This window comes from Python bivittatus, unplaced genomic scaffold (genome assembly GCF_059951505.1).
Source record: "Python bivittatus isolate LINGU-HERP-01145 unplaced genomic scaffold, Pbiv_v1 ctg000560_np1212, whole genome shotgun sequence".
Lineage (NCBI taxonomy): Eukaryota > Metazoa > Chordata > Lepidosauria > Squamata > Pythonidae > Python > Python bivittatus.
Window position 1 is genome coordinate 6,854,522 of NW_028277083.1, and position 20,050 is coordinate 6,874,571.

The window sequence follows — 20,050 nt, forward strand, 5'->3', positions numbered from 1 at the left end:
GTGCCATATATACTATCTTGTGCTCCTTGAGGGAGGGCAGGTGATACATCTAAAGAATTTTTTTTTAAAAAAAACAGATTTTGTATGGGTAGAAGTAGAAATCAATGTTTTTTCCAATTGTGGCAGCATGAAGGATTTAAGATGAGTAGGGAATCTGTGGTCCTCTAGGTGGGGGCATACAGCCTTTGGCCCCTAACATGTTACAGAAATACCACACAGCCACTCTGTGTGTAGATCAGCACCCTAGAGGTCATCAGTTCTAACCTCTTTTTGGGATGATGTAATGGATTGCAACTACCTGCCAGTATGACCTGTGGTCAGAGAGGGTGAGAGTTGTAATCCAACAATATTTGGGTGTGGGGGTTGAATTCCTCTGATTTAAGAAGTTGGAGCACAGCAAGATTTGTCTGGATGTTGGGACCCAGCTCAACTCTTGGCACCATCACTGTTTGGCATCTCCACCTTTTCCTTTTGTAGTGGCGAGCTGGGGAGCTCCACTTTCCAAAGTAGACAGGAACAAGAGAATGACTCAGCTAATATTATTTTTTCCCCAAGTCTTTACTAGTTCAATTACATTAAACATGCCAATCTAGTGGCAACTTCTGGAGATGCGCTTAAGGTCACAACCAAAGCTTTGGGGCCTCAAGCAGTGTGTCTCTGCTGTGAAGTGCATAACCAAAGGCCACTCAGAGTCATTGTAGAATTGGTGGCCTTATCAATTTCATAAATGAATAAAGAAAATCAGTACAGCTTTGTTTGAATGTGTTTGCTGTGAAAGACGAGCTTTGCTCATTGTTGCTTTTCATCCAGAGATGTTGTTGGGGTGGCTCTATGAACCCTCATGTCCTAAGGGTCCTAAGGAATGATGGCTGGCTGATTTTTCACTGGACATCTTACTGTTTTTATAGACCTGCTGACAACAGTTTGCCCACTGCTTTCTTGCTGGAAGATTTTCCAGGAATATAGCATTCAGATGTGAAACAGGATAGAGGGTAGAATCGAGTAAAAAAGCTGAATGGAACAGGTATCTGCGTAGCTGAACAAAATGGGTTGGCTTTTCATTTGTATGATACAGCAAGGAGAAGGGTTGAATGACAGATTATAATGCCCTTCGCCAATCACCAGTGCGCTATGAATGGTAAAATAGAAATAGGGAAGTTTCTGAATTATCGTTGAGTTTAGCGTACGCTATAACTGAAAACAGGTCTCCACAGAGTTTGGTGAAGAAAACCTCTTGTACTTCCGCAGTATTTCAGTTGGGAAATTCCTCTACTTCTGCGCTTAAAAAATCTGAGCCCAGTGCTTTAAAAAGGCCTTTCGGCTATCTTTCTAACACTGAATTGCAATGTGACTAGCCAAATCCTCCATTCCTAATAATGAAAAATCTCCAATTTTACTCAGAAGGGCCTTTTCCTTTCTGACAACTGTGTGACAGTAATCTTGCTTTTTGATTCCCACCTTTTATTGCCCATGTTTAAAGGACTTAGAGGAGATCTTCGAATAGATGATATCTTTTCTCTTTTTCGAAATGCAGTGGTAGCGGAGTCTTTGTGGCTATTGGGCTCCTGTGTTGTGTCTTAATTAGGTGCTTGTGCTTAATTAGGTGCTATTTCTCCCCATGATTAAAATAATGGTAACTGCACAGTGATCCGTATTGGTCTCTGTCTTCAGCTGGTGGAGAGACAAGTCCAATTTGCTGTTTAGCAATCTGCAGAATGCTCTGCGACTGGGGCTGAAACACTGTGAAATGTGCTGGGAACTCTTCCCCATTGTCTTGATGGCCAACAATGTCTATTCCAGCTCCGTGAAAGCTGAAATAAAATTCTAGAACTTGTAATGCTGGCATCTGACTGAGCTGGGGAGTAAAATACTGCAAAATATCCAGTAGAAAGTCACATTAGGCTTTGAAGACACCTGCACAAAGCTGCTTGAAAAAGGCAAATTAAGAGTGAAATCCCCTGGATATTTCAATCTTATGGTTTTCCTGATTGAAACTTCCCTTTGCTGGAAACATGCAAAGGAGTTAGGATTTGGAGAGAAAAAAAATGCCAGGTGGTTTGATAATTTGATCCTGGATCCCAAGGGGAGGGGAGGCGTTCAGAAACATACATAGTTAGCATCAAAAGGCTGAGAAGAGACACTTGGTGGGGGTAGATGGAAAAGGTGGTAGACAGAAGGGAAGGTCAAATAGTGCTGCTTTCTGAGAGAGATTTTCTTTCAAAGGCATAAAGTCATTTGGCTTTTGCTGTTCATCAGCCTTTCAGCCGCCTGACCAAGAATGAAGTCTTTGGCATTGCTCTTTGGCAGCTAGTTGATCAAGTATTAGTGGTGGCTGGCGAGATTCCATCTTTTGTTCCATGATCAGCCTTAGTGAGGTTGATCATGAGGTGGAGGAACTGATTTAGCATGCCTCTTCCTTGGCAGGAGATGAAGCTGATCATATGGGGGCACATATGACTATCTTCTCTGTGCTTACCATGACGCACTGGTGGTTTCTTGGGGTGCACCTAGCATGCCCTGGTGCTCACTCAAGTATTACTGCTCTAATGAGACAGTTCCCAGCATTTTGAGAGTGTGGAATAGTAGCCTGGAGCAAATCATGTCTGTTAAATGCTATTTGCAGTGAGTTTATGTGTAGATTTGCAGTAACCCATCCTTGTCTGGAAAGGGTTGGTCTGCCCAGATGAAGGTAGTGATCCCCGTGGAGCATTGGATAGCAACTGAGGAACAGGCTTTCTGAGAGTCCCAGCATGTATGTATGAGAGAATGAGAAAGAGAGAAATGACTGGGCGTGATAGGTTCCTATCTCATGTAGACAGCTAAGGTGCCAATGCAGCATTCATGAGATACCAGGAACGAGTGCAAATTCAATCAAGTAAGCAGCATCTCCTGAAGGCACACCCAAAGTGAATGAGAAGCACTGGCAAAGCCTGGCTCTACAGATTTGCCGGCTGTGTTCACACAACCTACTGAGCCAGAGAACTGGCAAATGCATTCATGTAACGTGCTAAGCTTGGTTTTGTTTGTTGGTGGCTTAGTCTGTCATGTGAATCCAGTTCCTTTGGTTGGCTTAGAGTTGTGTGAACATAGAGAAAGAGCTATACCAGGGTGAACAAAGCCCACCTTTCTTCCCTGTGTTCTCTCTTTCCTCCTCTCGTGTAAGGGCCTGTGTGTGAACCTAAATGCTGTGGTGGGCATACGGCTGTGTAAATCCACTTAAGGCAAAACAATCTTGGGATTTAGATGTTCAGGGAGCAGCTTATGAGCCAGTCCTGACACAATGGGAGCTGGGGGCGGGAAGGGGAAGGCCCAGGTATTCAGAGATAGCAGAAATCTGCAGGTCTCTAATCTGTGGAAGGCTGTCACATGAAAGGGAATGCTTTAGCTCCTGGGATATTGTGTCATGAGGAAAAAGCTCTTGTAGTGTAGCTGATCAAGAGAAGAGACAATATATGGGCTCACAGTCCAGATTTGCATTTCAAAAACAGCCTTGCCTTTGCTGATGTGATGAGAAGAGAAAGGAGGTGTGAGGAGTCCTGTGTCAGACATGTGTCAAAGAATTAACGTCCCCCCTCCTTATTCTAGTTTTGGCTTTTCGTCATTGAAAAGCTGGCTTTCCCAATTTCTCAGTCATACCTCAGTTATTTTCCCAGTCTAGCCCTTTATACCTTTTTTTTTTAAAGGTTGAAGCCACAGATAATTTTCCCCCCATCTTCCTTGAGAGTGATTTTCAGGGTTTTTCACAACAATAAGATGGTGATGGTGCTAAAGTCGGCCACTAAGCTTCATGGCTGAATTGTGGGTATGGGTAGAGACTTCCCTGGAGTTTTGGTGTTGTTAAAGAGGTTTCTATTATTTTAACGTCATGGTTTTTTTGAGAGAGGTTTTACTATTATGAGCTGCCCAGAACCTTGCAAAGTGGGTGGCACGCATGCATTGCAAAATGAATAAATAAATACCCAACTGTCTTAATTGACATCTGCATGAGTTTTGATCAGCTGGAAAGATGCCCTCAGTTTTCACCAGGCTACAGGTTTGTGTCATTCTAAAGCAAGAATTTAGGAAACCAAGGTTGGAAGCATCATCTTAGTGTAGGCCAACTTTCTTCAATCTGAAAAGCCACCAAATATATACAAAGACTTCAGCTCCCAGGATTTTCAGCAATGACTGTGCTGGCTGAGGAATTCTGGGAATTGAAGTGCAAATACCTGGAGGGTTGCTCAAGTTAAGAAAGGCTTGTGTTGTCATTCTTTCCTGTAAGAACCAAAAACGAATGTCTCTCCTGAGAGGTCTGTGCCTTAATCTGGGTTCCATCATCTTTTGCATTTATGTAGCATGACACTTGTGTAGATGCTGGAAAAGACCAACTTTTAACCAAATTAAGCCATCCAGCCTCTACTTAAAGATACTTACTGTCTTTTTGGGGTGGAGGGGAAGTAGCTATACCAGTGTTTCTCAACCTTGGCAGCTTTAAGACGTGTGGACTTGAACTCCCAGAATTACCCAGCCAGCATACTGGCTGGGGAATTCTGGGAGTTGAAGTCCACATGTCTTAAAGTTGCCAAGGTTGAGAAACACTCAGCTATACCTGTCAACTAATTTTACTATTAGGAACTTCTACCTAAGATTCAACAAAAGGAAGTCTTCCTCATCTCTTTTCCTTTAATTCTTCAAGCAAATCCTTTATTCCATTGCATGAACTCAGCATGACATCCATTTCTGGGTGAATTGAGTGTTTCTTTTTTTTTAAGTCAGCATTCTTCAGCACTGTTGACAACACTGTTCTTTTTGCAGTGGGTGCCACCAAGCAGATGGCCAATCTGTTTCTCCATCTGAGACTTTTGCTATTGCTTAGTTTTGGCTAGGAAAAAGAGGGAGTAAGGTAGTGGGTGTTAAGGAAGGCTTCACTGGGATTTGATTGCTTACTTCAACATTGTTTTTGCATATTGGACTTTTAGTGCAGTTTATAGCTGGGCTGGAAGCCGCATAATGATTATCAAATGGGTAAGCTGGAAGGTTTTGGCCTGGCTTCATATGTGTGAGTCTGTTTATAGAAAGTTGGAAATAAGGGTTAAAAGGTGAAAAAAGGCATGGTTCCCCTTGCTAACAGCTCATGTTGCTGAAAATCAAAGGGGGCATGCAAAAGAAGGAATGAAAGCTATGGGATTCGCACTTCTGCAGTAAGCCATAAATGATGGTTTACAGACCAAAGTGGCTTGGTATGCACAGTGTACTAGGCCAAAAATAAAATTACCTTGTGCCTAAGCACAATGGGTGAGCTTGGTCACAATCTCCAGGATAACCATCAATTAGGCACATTCAAGATTTGTGGATTCAACTCAAGAGTTCTTCAACCAGCATGGCCATTTGGAGGGTGGCAAGTTTGGGATAAGGCTTCTCTAGGGACAAACTACACCATCTTGAAAAGAGACTTGAATATACTCAGCATGATAGCTCATGAGGGAAAAGGATGAGCTGAAGATTCCCCCTGCAGCAGCGTGTCTTGTAGGTTGCAGCCCCACTTGCATCTACCATGTTGAAACGTTCTACTCTGAATCTTGCATGGGTAAAATTCTGGCTATGATATAGTTGGGGAGAAGGCTGTAGTGATATTTTCCCCCCAAGAGCACACAAGTCCTGAAGTCTGTGTGTCTTGAATGCCTAGCATTCCTGCCTTTTAGATGGAAGATAGAAGCAGAAGGCAACCTTACTTTTGCTGGAAGTCCATCAGAATGAGCAGTGGGACTCATACCAATTGCATCCCATGTCAGATGGCTGCCAGGACCTCTATGGTTGAAGACTTCTCTAAGCTCCTAGGACAGCCACAGACCTCACTGGCCATTTCAAGGAACTGGCCCAAGAGGTTGTGAAAGCCTCACCAGACAAGGCCTTTCCCAGGGATTTCCCAGCATCCCCTTACCTCAGTACCAGTTAGAACAGGATTAGAGTTAAATGAAAAGGTTTCTCATAGCAAGGTCAACGTGCATGTTTTCCACTCTGAAATTCCTGTTGCTTCCTACTTCAGATTTTGCCTTGGAGGGCCTCTCTATGTCCTCCCCACACCCCAGTTCAGAGTTTTTTGCTTATTTTGTCAAATTTCTCCTGACCTGAGGCATCTCCTCACCCTTCTGGCTTCACATATTCCTAGTCAGCTCTAAATACTATGCCATCATTCCTTGCTACAAAGTGGAGAGCAATAGATGGCATGAAATGGGCCCATTTTTACAATATTACTTTATGACAATCCAATAGTCAGGCTTTGGCAACATTCCAAGATGTGATTAGATGCTGAATTCAGGGATATGAAGGAAGACAGGCCAGTTATTGATAAAATAGTCTGGTTTGTTCCCCCCCACCCCCCCGTTTGATTGAAAAATCTTTAGCTTTTGTTTTAGATTGTGTATATTTATATTAATGGGTGTTATTTATCTTTCTGATTTATAAGTTGTCAAGTCTCTTTTGAAAATGCAGTATTTTCTCCAGCGGTATATAGAAACAAGTCATATTAAAATTATTTAAAAATAATAAACAAGAATAAAGAGCCACAACATTGTGTAATGTGGTTGAATGGCTTGGATGTAGGGGCTGAAAGGTGGAATGTAAATAGATACCTTTAAATATATATGTATGTGTACGTGTATACATATATGTATCAAAACACACACAACACAATATATGCATATTTACTCTCAGGCTAGTGTGGATTGGCCTGGAACTTCACTGTAAAACCGAGTATTGTTATAATCATCTAAAAGAAGACATATGTATTTAAAGTTTAATAGTATTGCATGCAGAAGCAAAGCTGATGTAAACTTAAAGCCTACAGCAGATACAGAAAAACACTGTTTGCTCAGACTAACCGAGAAGTAGGTTTTAATCACTTTTTAGGGTTTATAGTAATAATCTTTTTAAAAAGCCCTGGGCATAAAAAAAGTTCTGGCACTAGGCAGGCGTCCCTGGACAGTATTTCATGGTTGGGGAGTCACCACCAAAAAGACCCTATTTAAGCTGATTCCTTTGAGTTTATCAAAGAGCAAACAGTGTGAAAGCAGCCTTGATAAATTTCTTTTGAAACACTCGACAAAATACAGCAGAGGTAGTTCTTTTCCAGCTTTTATTATACCACATTCCTGTTGTTGTTGTTGTTCAGTCGTTAAGTCGTGTCCGACTCTTCGTGACCCCATGAACCGTATTGCGCCAGGCCTTCCTGCCCTTCACTGCCTCCCAGAGTTGGCTCAGTTTCATGCTCATTGCTTCAGTGATGCTATCTAGCCATCTCATCCGCTGCCGTCCTCTTCTCCTTTTGCCTTCAATCTTTCCCAGCATCAGGGTCTTCTCCAAAGAGATCTCTCTTCGCATTAGGTGACCAAAGTATCTGAGCTTGAGCTTCATTATCAGTCCTTCCAATGAGCAATCAGGGTTGATTTCCTTTAAGATTGACTGGTTTGACCTCCTAGCAGTCCAGGGGACTCTTAAGAGTCTTCTCCAGCACCACAGTTCAAAGGCATCAATTCTTCGGCGCTCAGCCTTCTTTATGGTCCAGCTCTCACAGCCATACATTACTACTGGAACCACATTCCTGTTAGTTTTTCTTAATTGCTCATCTTTATATATCACCAATGTCTGTACTTTTAGTGATGGAGTATAATGCTTTAATCACTTTTAATAAGACTAATATAGAAAAAAAATGTGTACTATATGTAGGGTATATTCATGCCCCAGTGCTATTCATCATTAGTAGGTGTGCAAATGAAAAGGCAATTAGACCTAGACCCCTGAGAGCAGGTGTGTAGATCTTTTTTTCCCTCACCAAGGGACGCGTGTGGCAAAAGTGTTGTTATTCTTAATAATGTTTGTCCCACATGGTTGCAGGCTCAATTGTTTTTGCACAGCCCTTGGTTAGTTCTTGTAGTGAAGCTGTCAATATATAATGCAACAAGGAGCGGTAAAAGTTTGGTGGTGGATATTCAGTAGAAGCAGAATGCAAAAAAACAACTTGAAGAAATAGATTGCTGCAAGTCTTTCTGTCCCACTTGAGACTGTCTCCCACCAAATCTCCAATTGGACCCTCCATCTGTTCCCAAGAATTAAATTGGTTCCATAATGAATATAGTGCAATGGGTTGTTTTTCCCCTTAGTAGCCATTATGCCTTTTTTTCCTTTAAATGAAGACTGTGAAGCACTCGGCATGATAATAATTCCCATTCCTCCCCTATTCTCAAACACTGATGATGAATTTAGCAGAGTAGGTGTCTTCTGCTCAACAAGAACAATACCTGGGATCATCCAGTTTCAGTTTTTCCCTTATAATGTAATGCTGTTCAATGAATCAGCAGTGTGGTGAACTTGGAGAAGATGGAGCAGGTATTAAGAAGTGAAATCATGGTTTGTTTGTTTTTTTCTGGTTTTGGCATATTTGTGGAAAGGAGCTTGGTCAGAAAGTTAAGGACTTTACCAGCTCCTGCAGTAAGATTTCTACTCACCCATTTGTGAAGCTGATGGCAGTGTTGGAAAAACTCACTGGGCTGGCCCTTCTCTTTCTCCCTCAAGAAGTCCCAAGACCATCTCCCCAGGTGTTCCTTTTCCATTGACTGGATCCTGAGTTGGTAGGGATGAAAGTGTGCCAGAGGCACTGTCAAATGATCCTCTTTTGATGGTGGCTTCTGCCAGATGAAAGTTCTTGGCCAACCTTGTCTGGGCTGGGAAGTTAACCAGGGTTGGAGCTGGTTAGTACTTGAAAGGGAAAGTATCGTGGAATCCCTGGGCTGTAGGCTAGATTGGGAAATCCAAAACTGTCTCAGAAAAACAATAGCAAGTCACTTCTGTATTGTCAAAGAAGCGACACATTGTCCCCCAAAGTCACCCAAGGGACTCTTTATCTTTTACCTTGAAATGCTTTTTTGTTTATTTATCTATAAAATACATAGTCCTATCCAAGTGGTGTTCATATGAACAGCAATAACAGTATACCAGTGCAGTAAAAAAATCATAAATATGATGTACTATAAGCATTAAAAAATTAAGCATAACGTAGTCATGCCTATATCAGGCACAGATGGCATCGGATTATACGCTGGTCACAGGATGTAGCAAGGGATGAAGTAGAGGTGGGGAAGAATTGATTTTGTAAGCAGCTGCTCTTCTCTCTGGGTGTTGAATTGAGTAATATTTTGTGGTGAATCTTTTTTTTTTTTAGCCTTTGTGAATCTTGCACAAACTTTCTACAGTGACTGCCCCTGGAATTTCAGAGCAGCTTTCTATAAAAGGTTGTCATCCTTGGTTTGCCACAGAAGAAGAACAATAGGTTTACTTACAAGATTGCTGTTGTAACATAAGTGAAGAGAGCAGTCTGACTAGAGTTCCTGGTTTTCTAAGCAAGGCTGGCTTTATCTGTTTCTTTCAGAAAGAGTGACAAGGCTGAGTGGCTGTGGGTTCCTGGTTCTTCTGATGCCATGGATTTTCCACCCCTAGTTCTGAAGGGGGTTGCATTCCCCAGACAGAATTGGTTTACAGTTTGGGGGGGTCCTCTTGGACTTGTAACTCCTGCTTGGAGAGTGGTGGCTGCTCTGGCCAGGAAGGCCTTGACCCAGATTCATCTAGTATACCAATGGCATCCCTTGGGCCAGGAGTCCCTTCTCACAGTCATTCATGCCTTAGTTGTATGGACTGTTGCAGTGTGTTCTACCTGTGGTTGCCCTTGAAGACCACTCAGCAGTTGTAGCTGTCCCAGAGTGCAGTGGAGATACATGTATACACACACAACCCTCATCTTTGCTGTACTCCATACCAGTAAGCATTTAGATGCAGTTCAAGGTGCTGGTTGTTAGCTAGAAAGTCCTTCACAGCATAGGTCCTGGTTATCCACCTCTCTCCCATTGTTTCCGCCCATCTGGCAAGATCCATCAGTTTCCATCTTAAAATCAGTGCCACCTGATGGGACCCAGGAGTCATACCTTCTCTGTTGCAGAACCTGCCCTCTGCAACAGAGAAGCCCTTGAGGTTTAAGTAGCCCTGATCCTGTTGGCCTTTAAATGGGCCTTGAAGACCTGGCTCCCCCCACCCCCGGCCCTGGGTTAGGTACAGTATAGGTTCCCTGAGTGAGGTTGTGTTGAAGTATGCTTGTTTCCTGGTTATAACCATCTTTTATCTGTTCTGTTGTAACTGGATTTTGTTTTTAACATATACACCACCCAGAGTCATGACTTGGGCAACCTTATAAATTAGACAGACTGACAGACATGGATCAGTTGATCTGGGGCTCTTGGAATGCCCCCTATTTTCTGACCTTCCCACCCCAATGTTGTAGCAGATTGCATAAGAACAATTTCTTTAAAGTTTTAAGGGCCAAAGATGAATTCGAAAGCATAGGTGATCATCACCGGGAAACCTCAAACAGTTCCCACAGACTGTTTTTTTTTTTTTGCAAGTCTGGACTTGTCTGCCTTGCATGATGAAGTGATCAGGTGAACAGTCATGAGTCATTGGGACTTGAACCCTCCCTAGCTGGCCTGCAGTTCCTCTTTTTCTTCCTTCTCTCTTTCTAGGCAGCAATTCTCTTTTTCAGGAGTGGCCATCCTCAGGCCAAAGACTGCATCTGACTCCCAAACACATTTTCATGACTACTGTACTGGAGTATCCTCAGTTAGCAGTTGCTGAGAATCAGTGTTGCAGTTTCCTTGCATTTTTGAGGCAGGAGTACACATTGTAGGGTGGGACCTAAAGTAAGCTTAACATAGTTCCTTAAAACACATAGACACATGGACATTTCCCACCCATTCCAAACCCAAGGAATCAGAAGAAGAAGATTATGGCATAGCCCCATCCACTTGATACAACACTACCTTCGTTGCAATCTTCACCTTCCCCTGAATTCTTAAGTGTAACTCCCATCCATCAAAAGGTTGCACGCCGCCTTTTCCACGGTATGTACAGAGTACCAGCTTTCCCCAACTTCTTGCTCTCCTAGAAAACGTTCATACAGATCCAGAATTCCTAGCTAGCATATCTGTTGGAAAAGTTTGGTTTGGAGGCCAAAAATGAGAGAAAGCACGAACAGTTTGTTTAAAACAAAACAAACACTTTCCCCTTCTGACTTTAGAATCTGATGTTATTCAGCGAAGCTGAGTGTCAGGAGATTCAGGACTCAAAAAAGTTATTTTCAAAATTGCTGATAGCTAAACAGTGGAAAGTCCCTCCATAAGATGGCATGTGATGGACACCAAGCAAGGTGGTTTTCGTAGGGGATTTGGGAAATTCATAGAGGCTGGAGTCATCAGTGGCTGCAGCCATGATAGCTTCTTACTGCAATAGCTTCATGTTCTCTCCAGCATCAGAGGAGGTAAGCCCCACCATACCAGTATCCGAGGACAAAAGCTGGAGGAGTATTTTAGAGCTTAGGTTCTCCTTGTGAGCTTTCTGTAGGTCATCTGGTCAGTTGTGGGAACAGAATGTTGGACTAGGTGGGGCTTTGGTCTAATTTTGCTCATTGCTTCCTATTAGACAAAGGCTAAATACAACAGACAACATTGTACCCCTTGAGAGAAGTCATTGCTCAATGGTGAAGCAGTTCCATTGTATGCAAAAATCCAAAATTCAATCTTCGCATCTCCAGGAAGTGCTTGGGTAGAAGAACTATCACGTGGAGAGCTGCTTCTAGTCACTATAACCTAATACTGAGCTAGATATAAACCAGAGTATGATTCACCTTCCTACAGATTGTTGCACCTGCTAGATGTCAGAAGGACTAGTGAAGTTCAAAAGTAATAGCAAAATGGTTTTGAGTTTGATTGTGGTCTTTTTTTAAAAGCCATCTTTTTCCTAAGAGAAAACTGCCTCTCTTTCTTTCCAGCCTCTCAAATATTTTTGGAAACATAAACTTTTTTTTTGCCTCCTCTTCTTCCTCCTCCCCCCTCCAGCCTTTAGCTATTTATGGCTGAATGTCGTCAGGGCTACCGTGCAACCTGATTACAGAACCATTTGCAGCACAACAGAATCCAAAATAGTACGAGAGAGTTGTCTGTTGTCTGTTAACAACAGATGTTCCTCTTGCTGGCACCTGGGACATAGCAAGGTGTTCCCAAGGCAGGCTAGGTGGAAGAGAGAACGGCCTGAATCAACTTAGCATGTGTGTTGTATGCATTCCAGAAAGTTCCTACCAGATTTGTGTCCCCCAAATCAATACAGGTAGTCTTCAACTTATGACCACAATAGGGACTGGAAAATTCCTAGTTAAGTGGTGAGGTTGTTGAGTGAGACATCATGTGACCGCGACTTGCCACCTTCCCTGCTGCCTTCCTCACTGACGTTGCTTTTTGGAAGCAGCTAGGAAGGTCGCAAATGGCGATCACATGACCACAGGATACTGCAACTGTTGTAAATGTGCAATGGTTGCCAAGTGCCTGAATCACGATCACATCACTGCGGGGATGCAGCGACGGTCGTAAGTGTGAGGACCAGTCATAAGTCACTTTTTCTGGCACTGTAACTTTGAATGGTCACTAAACAAATGGTTGTAAGTTGAGGACTACCTGTATGGACAACAGCATTGTTATTTTTTTCTCCGTTGTTTTTTCAGAACTTTGCAAGACATTTTTTTGTATGAAGGAACGTATATGATTTTTAAATAGCATATGGCAGCATTATGGTATATTGTTATGGATTGTTGAAGTTTCTTTAAGCTGCAATCAGATGCAGAAGCAAGATGGAACACATTGGTGGGGAGGGGTGAATACAAATGAAAATGAAATTGATAGAGTCATCTCTCCCTGATTCCCCCCCTCCCAAAGATTGAGCATCTATGTTCTAAACATATCATGTTCCAACAATATTATGAAACCTCTAAGTTGGACTAGACTGGCTATGAAAATGCTCTGATGCAACTCAGTCTCTCTTCAGCTGCTAACAACTAGAGAACTACTGCAAGTGTTAATGGTCATATGAGATATAGCTAGTACTTTTTGCAGCCAGCCTTGTTAGACATTGCTGCCAGTTAATTTTTGTAAATGCATGCCATTGCTAAAATTTCCTCCTCCTTGGCTTTCTCAGCCCTTTTTTCTTGTTTCCACAGCCATCCAAAAGACATCTATTCCCTTAGGAGGAGAGTCAGCCTCAATGGTGCAATGCCTTCCTGGTCTTTGGAGGATATCCTGTAAGTTGTGTTTGCTTCTTGATGCATTCTGGTGAGTTGGGGTAGTCCTTCGTATGGTGATGGCTACATTGCTGTCATCTCAAATCGCTGGCTGTGTTAGCTGAGGCTGATGAAGATCGGATAGGGAGTTGCGTAGGGCTTCCATCCCCTGTTGTTTTTGGAACAAGTAGTTGGGGCCACTCAGAGAGGAAAGTTAGCACTGACACCTATAATGGTTTCTAATGGTTCATCCCAATAAAATAAAACAGACCCCCTGCAAACCCTTAAGATGCTTTTTATGAGATTCCTTGGGTTCCCAGTTTTCTGAAGGTGCTGGGACACATTTTTTTGCTTTAGCCAGAACCAAGAACATCTAAAAATGATAGACCACCGAGAAACCATCTGGGGTGCTAGCATTTAATTCAAGTTTTTGTATTGTGAATTTTCTCTAGGAAGTTTGAAGGCTGCTCTGCTTATCTTAGATCCAATCTAGGAAGCCTGGGAGTTGTCCTTCAATGAAAAAAAAAAGATATTCCCCAGGTTCTTGGAGTGTGATTAAAACAGAGTTCACTTGGGCTTAGGACAAGTAAAATATGTTTCTGCTCTGAGTTTAGAAACAATTGAAGACAGCGCTGAAGGATTGAAACAAGGAAGCAAGATCTTTATTGATTTATATTTTTAAGTCTGTGAGGTCAGGAGAAGGTGTCCAATGGCAGAGTCTGAGAAACATGGGTTTTCAAACAAGGTTTGAAAAATGGCCCTTTTCTGTGCTGCCAGAGATGTCTGTGTGTGTGTGGGGGGGGGGGGGGATTATGTACTCTTGTCTCTTCTAATGGTGCTTCCTGGGTTGCTCTTGTGATATGATATCTTAGCAATCAGTACATCCTCCTGGAGAAAACAGGGTCCAAATGTTATGCTGTCCTTATAATAAGAATATTAACAGGGACTGTGTGAGTGTTGATTGTCACAGGGTCCCTAAAAAGACTGAGCAGTGAATGGGAAACCTCCAAGTTGCATTTTCCTTTTTGCCACTAACTGACTTGGTGCTCCTGAGCAACTTGCTTATCACAATGTGTGAATTTGCACCCTTTGTTGACAGTTTTAAGTAGGTGTTAGAAGTAAAGTCTCTGAGCTAAGTTCATACAACCTGCTAAACCCAATTAAGGAAATACAGTTGCTATGTTCACCCAGCTTGCTGGGCTCAAACAAATAGACCATATTGTGGCTTCACACAATGACCTGGTTCACTCATCATACTCAGACAATGGCTAGATTCTCACAACAGGTTGAATCACCTACCACCCAACCTCATTTTTGCCTAGGCTGTGCAAATGCAATTGTGGCTGTGGAGAGTCCCCTGTACTCTTTCTTCTTCAGTTTGAGAAGTCTGTCAAATGTATTCATGGTGCACTTTTTAATTTGCAGTATAAATAAATAATAGAGGGGAGGGGAGAAGAATTAGGTCAGGCCTAGGTAACCTGTAAGACTCCAGTTAGTGTTGAAGTTCAGTTCCCAGCATTCCTAGAAGCCAGTGATGAGAGCTGCTAGGAGTTGTGGTTTGAAAACATCTGAGGAACCAGTGATTCTCCAGCCTGGTCTGTAGTTTGAAAACATCTGAAGAACCAGTGATTCTCCAGCCTGGTCTGTAGTTTGAAAACATCTGAAGAATCAGTGATTCTCCAGCCTGGTCTGCTTTGACCAACAACAGCTCTCCCAGCCACTGCAAAGCTTTCTGGGCATAGCACCTGGAACGTTTCACTGAATAGCATTTAACATTGGTGACATTATCTGGCAGGTTTTTCACTGTGTTGGAGACTGGTAATCAGTTTCCTCCTTCCTGCCCCCTGTGCTGGGGAATGAAGGAGTTGTTCAGAATTCTGTGTTTGTGAACACCCTGCTGTGTTGTGATCAAGTCTGATCCTGCTGTGGTTATCTACTCCAGTGTTTCTCAACCTTGGCAACTTTAACATGTGTGGACTTCAACTCCCAGAATTCCCCAGCCAGCATGGTTTTAAAATACCATTGAGGCATGGCTGGCTGGGGAATTCTGGGAGTTGAAGTCCACACATGTTAAAGTTGTCAAGGTTGAGAAACACCGATCTCTTCTGAAGCTAGGAATAAAAGACATTCTATAACAGGGTTGAAAATTGACCTACTTCAAAGGGAGAGAAAGTTGTGGTGGCAGAACTGATTGGTTGGTCAGATTTGGCTAGATAGAGATGAGGAGCTCTTCCTGTCCAGGAGAAATCCCTCCTCTTTGGAGGCTGATCTGTGGCCTCTTGCTTTGGCAATATATCATCAGGGGCTGGCAGTGGATCACTGTGCTCACATTGGATAATTTCACCTTGCTATTTGTTTATTTTCTTTATTAATTGGGAATAAAAACAAGATAAAAACATCATAATGGGGCAATAAATAACAGTGATAGGAGCTGAGATAAAACCAAGCAACACAATCAACATAGCCAAGATACGGGCTCCACCAGACACCCGGGGCCAAGGCTTGGCACCAGAACCAAGTCTTCAGGGCCTCATGCAAAGCCAGTAGGGTCAGGGCAAGTCTCGTCTCTGGGGGAATGATGTTCCAGAGGGCAGGCACCGTGACAGAAAAGGCTCTCCTTGGGAAACCTGCCAGATGATACTCCCTAATGGATGGGACCTGGAGCGTGCCTCTCCTGTTGGATTTCACATGACAGGTAGATAGAACTGGGGAGAGATATTCCTGCAAGTAACCTGGCCATATACCATGAAGGCTCTTGTTTTAATTCATGCAAAGCTTTGTGAAGCTATAGGGCACAGTTAATACTTGCATTATGGTATCTGTTCTCTTCTCCAACCACAAAGAATGTAAGTGAAACCCAGCTGGATTAGGCTCCAAGGCCTGTTTAATTCATTCTCTTCCCACAACAGCCAGCTAGGTGCCTCTGGGAAGCGCACGAGCAGGACAGGAGTGCACCAGAGGCCTCCTTTTTCTGTTCCCTAGCAACTAGTATTGAGAGAGATGCTGCTTCTGATACTAAGAAAGCTTATAGCCATTGTGACTAGTAGCTATTGATAGCTGAATTGTCTCTGTTGGTCTCACGTCTCCTTTAAAGCTACAAAAGTCAGTGGCTTAGCTTGTCATGAAGCCTTGCTAGCCTGGCAGATTAATTTCCAGAACGTCAGCCAACATAGTTTCATGGAAGCCTTTCTGATATGCCCTTGACACCTGCAGAGAGAAATCACGGACCTCTTCTGGCAGAACTAAGTTTTAGCTGGCACAGAGGAGAAAGAGGTGGGCTTTGGGACGTATTCTGGAACTTTTTGGGAGCAACAGAGGCGTGCATGTTGTACAATGCTGGCCCAGCTCCTGGGGGTGTTCTTTGGGACTCACTCTTTGCATAAGACAGACTGTTGCCTTCTATCTGTTGAAGCTTTCCAAGAGCCTTCAAGGCAACTTGGTGGAGAGCATTGTTGGGAAACCTGCAGCCCTCCAGTATGGTTGCTGAACTACAGGGTCCCACAGCTGCAGCCCACACAGCCAGTGAGAAGATATGCTGGAAGTTACAGTTCAGCAACATCTGGAGGCCCACAGCCCCCCTTCCTCCCTGATATAGACTGTATTGTAGCCCAGGCCTGGACATTTGGGCCACCTCAACCAGTCCTGATTTTTTTTTTAATTGGAACTCCTCCCTTTTTAGGCCTGATTGTTACATTTTTAAAGGCTATAATTAATATCTCAGCTTGTTCTCTCTCTCTCCCCCTGCCCCATTTATTTGTTTTATTTAACACATTTCTACCCCTCCACACTTAAAATGACTCTTGGCAGGGTAAATATCTCTCCAGGATGAGCATGTAGCCACATGTATGTGAGATACATATTCGAAAGCTTCTCTTCCACTCTGAAATCCAAAGCTGGTAGCTTAAACTAGACAGCCCCAACTTGGCGGCCGCTTGATGCAAACTGGGAGCATAAAGCTTCTTACGTGCTTTGATATTAAAGCACATGCATGGTCTTTACTCACTTCCAGAAAGTATGATCAAAACATCCTTCTAAGCTGGAGGGCTCTGCCTTGACAAATTCCACACACGAAGCAACCTCTTTGTAACTGGGTGTTACAGGAAGAATTTTAGGAATGTCCTTTTATAAGTATTTCTCAGTCAGTTACTGGGGGAAACTGCCCTTTTTTTTTTGGTTAAACCTGGTTATGGGTGCTTTCTGATGGAAATCATTCTTGGGGGGGGGGTCTTCAGCAGGATTTGAGGCAATCACAATTTGTATGTGGGTTTGCCTGATTCTACATGCCTTTTTCTGAGAAATGAGGGCAGATTGAAGTCCCTGTGGTATGTGACGGATGGGTGTGCAGTCAATCAAGCCATGTTTATTGGCCTTGGATAATTGTGCAATTCTCCATCCCTCCCCTCCATTTTGGGGACAGGGTGGGAGGATGGAAATGTGGGACCAGCTGCTGCAGAGCCTGGTATTGTGGACAAGGCTTTCCCAGAGGAAGTGTACCAGGAAGTTGAGAAGGAGATAGTAGCTTGGTGATAGAACACCCATTTTTCACACAGAAAGTTTCTGCTTCAAATTCTGACTTCACTAGTTAAAACAATGAGAGGCCATGTGTCATGGCTGGCTGGCTCTGTTTTTTCTCCCCCAGTCTCAAAGGAAGGGGATTCTGGGGGCTGCAATCTAAATTAGAGAAAACTACTTTAAGTCAAGCACAATCCTGTTCAGGCAATTAAGCGCTTATGCAAGTTGAAGATGACACCTTGGAGGTGGTGTTTCTCACCTACTTTTGTAAATGAAAGGATGGTCCCTTGCAGGTGGTCCCACTCTGATGTCTGCAAGACCAACTAAAGACATTTCTTTTCTTTTAAAACTATTGATTGTGGTATGAACATAGTTGAATTGTTTAGCTGTGGAAAGCTAAAAGGATCTTAGTTGGTAAAATTAGTTGACTCCTTGCCAATCCTATAGAGTGGTGATAGTTCTAGTAGGTTAATATTTGGTAAAAGCAAAAAGGAACACTTGGTTGATCTGATTCTTTCTTCTCCTTGCCTATCTTTCCTCCAGGCTGGCAGACTACCATTGAGAGCATGCAGAGGCCCAGGGAGCACCAGTGGAGCAGGTGTGTGACGGCGTGGGGGCTGCTCTAACAGCTGGGCGTGCTACAATATGGGCCAGTGCGTCACCAAGTGCAAGAATCCTTCTTCCACTCTGGGCAGCAAAAATGGCGATCGGGAGGCTCACAGCAAAGCTCACGGGAAGCGGAGCACAAATCACAAGGAGGAATTCAACCTGGTTGTCAGGAAACCCTCTGGGGATATTCTGGTCAACGGGACAAAGAAGGTGGAAGCTGCTCTAGAATCCAGCCAGCCTCCAACTTCCTCTGGAGATGCCAGGAAAGAGCCGATCTCGGGCACAGAGGAATCGTTCCTCCACAGAACTGAGGAATTGTTTAGGAGGTACAAGGATGAACGAGAAGATGCCATATTGGAGGAAGGCATGGAGCGTTTTTGCAATGACCTCTGTGTTGACCCCACTGAGTTCAAAGTGCTTGTCCTGGCTTGGAAATTCCAAGCAGCTACCATGTGCAAATTCACCAGGTGAGTTCTGGGGGCATTCTAGGGAGGGGTAGGCAGTTGGAAACCCTGGGGCTGCCTGATCTCTTGAGCCCCCTCAATGGCTGTTGGGCAAATTGATGAGACAGGGAAATGGTTAGTAGACAAGAAAAGCATGGAAAATGTGTTAAAATAGGCAAGCCCATTCCCTCCCACACTCTAGGAAAATACAGAAGGGCCTGGCTCCACCCACTTGCTTGACACACCCCACATCATTTGCACAATTGTCCCATCTTGTTATGTCTCTTGCCTTCCTAAAAAAGTTAAGGGTGTCCCCTGGCAACCAAAGATTTCCCCACCCATCTTCAAAGGCCACACAGTCCTTTTATCTTCTGATGCTAGTAGAGGCCACCAAGCCAGCAAAATGGGGTGGGATGGTGGTGGTCTTGGGGCCAAAGTATAAGCTGGGCTGTTGGGCCAGACAAGAGAAAAATGGGAGAGTGAGGGAACACGTAGGATAAGAGGATGAAAGAAGCAGAAAGGTTGCGGTTGGAAAAAGTAAGAGAATCAGAAAGGCAAAGAATTGGGGGAGCTGGACTCTTGGATGATGCTGTTCTGTGACCAGAGAACCAGGGAAGCTCTTAGCAGGAAGAAGTGATTCTTGGGAAGCAAGGAGAAGTCCAGGCACATCTAACAGTGAAGGAACTCTCATTCTTTGGAGCAGAAATATCCTTGTGTGGTGACAACCACCTAACTGTCTCTCTCCTGAGACCAAGAGTGCAAAGCCTCAGAGCCTTGAATCAAACAGAGTCAGCCTTGCCTAACCTAAGCTACTCCAGATGTGTTGACACTGCAACTCCCAGAATGCTAAGCCATCTGGGAATTACCATCCCAGCACATCTGGAGGGTTTTAGATTGACTTAACCTGTGGTAGGTTGGAGGAAGGAGCAGGGGGAAGGCACCACATAAAAAACAGGTAGAACTTTGCTTGCACCAGCCACGGCCACCATCTTGACTTTTTGAACACACTCTGTGGACAGCCCCGCATATGTTAACCAGCAGTGTATATGTTATATTTTGAATATGTACCAGTTTCCAAACTGTTAATTATAACTTGAAAATCATCATTCATGTGTCCATGTGAGAACTTTGCTCCCCCTAAAAAGTTCTTCCATTGTTCTCTGAATCCCACCCCCCTCCTCTTTTCTAACAGAGGGTATGCAACATTGATGTCACATCTCCAACTTGGGAAGGGGGACGGTTGCACCTTGTGGAGTTCTTGGTGCTCTCTGAACCCTGGTATTGTCTTCTGTTGAGTTGAGTTGTGACTAAGCTAGCTCAGAGACCACCAAGAACTCCACAATTCAACCCTGAGCTACTG

At 43.6% G+C, this 20,050-nt stretch overlaps 1 protein-coding gene across 8 annotated transcripts in view; it reads left to right on the forward strand.

Annotated features, from left to right (window-relative positions):
* DCUN1D3 (defective in cullin neddylation 1 domain containing 3) overlaps nt 1-20,050 on the forward strand; it is a 35,032-nt gene that overhangs the window by 9,607 nt on the left and 5,375 nt on the right. For 7 of the 8 annotated variants that reach the window (XM_007424974.4, XM_025164629.2, XM_025164625.2 and 4 more), the window contains 2 exons: nt 13,067-13,147; nt 18,182-18,714. In XM_007424974.4, coding sequence (XP_007425036.1) covers nt 18,284-18,714 — 431 coding nt within the window. In that variant the 5' untranslated portion in view covers nt 13,067-13,147; nt 18,182-18,283. Of the gene's footprint in view, nt 1-8,386; nt 10,923-13,066; nt 13,148-18,181; nt 18,715-20,050 lie in introns of those variants that run through there. The other variant, XM_025164626.2, reaches the window with a different exon arrangement.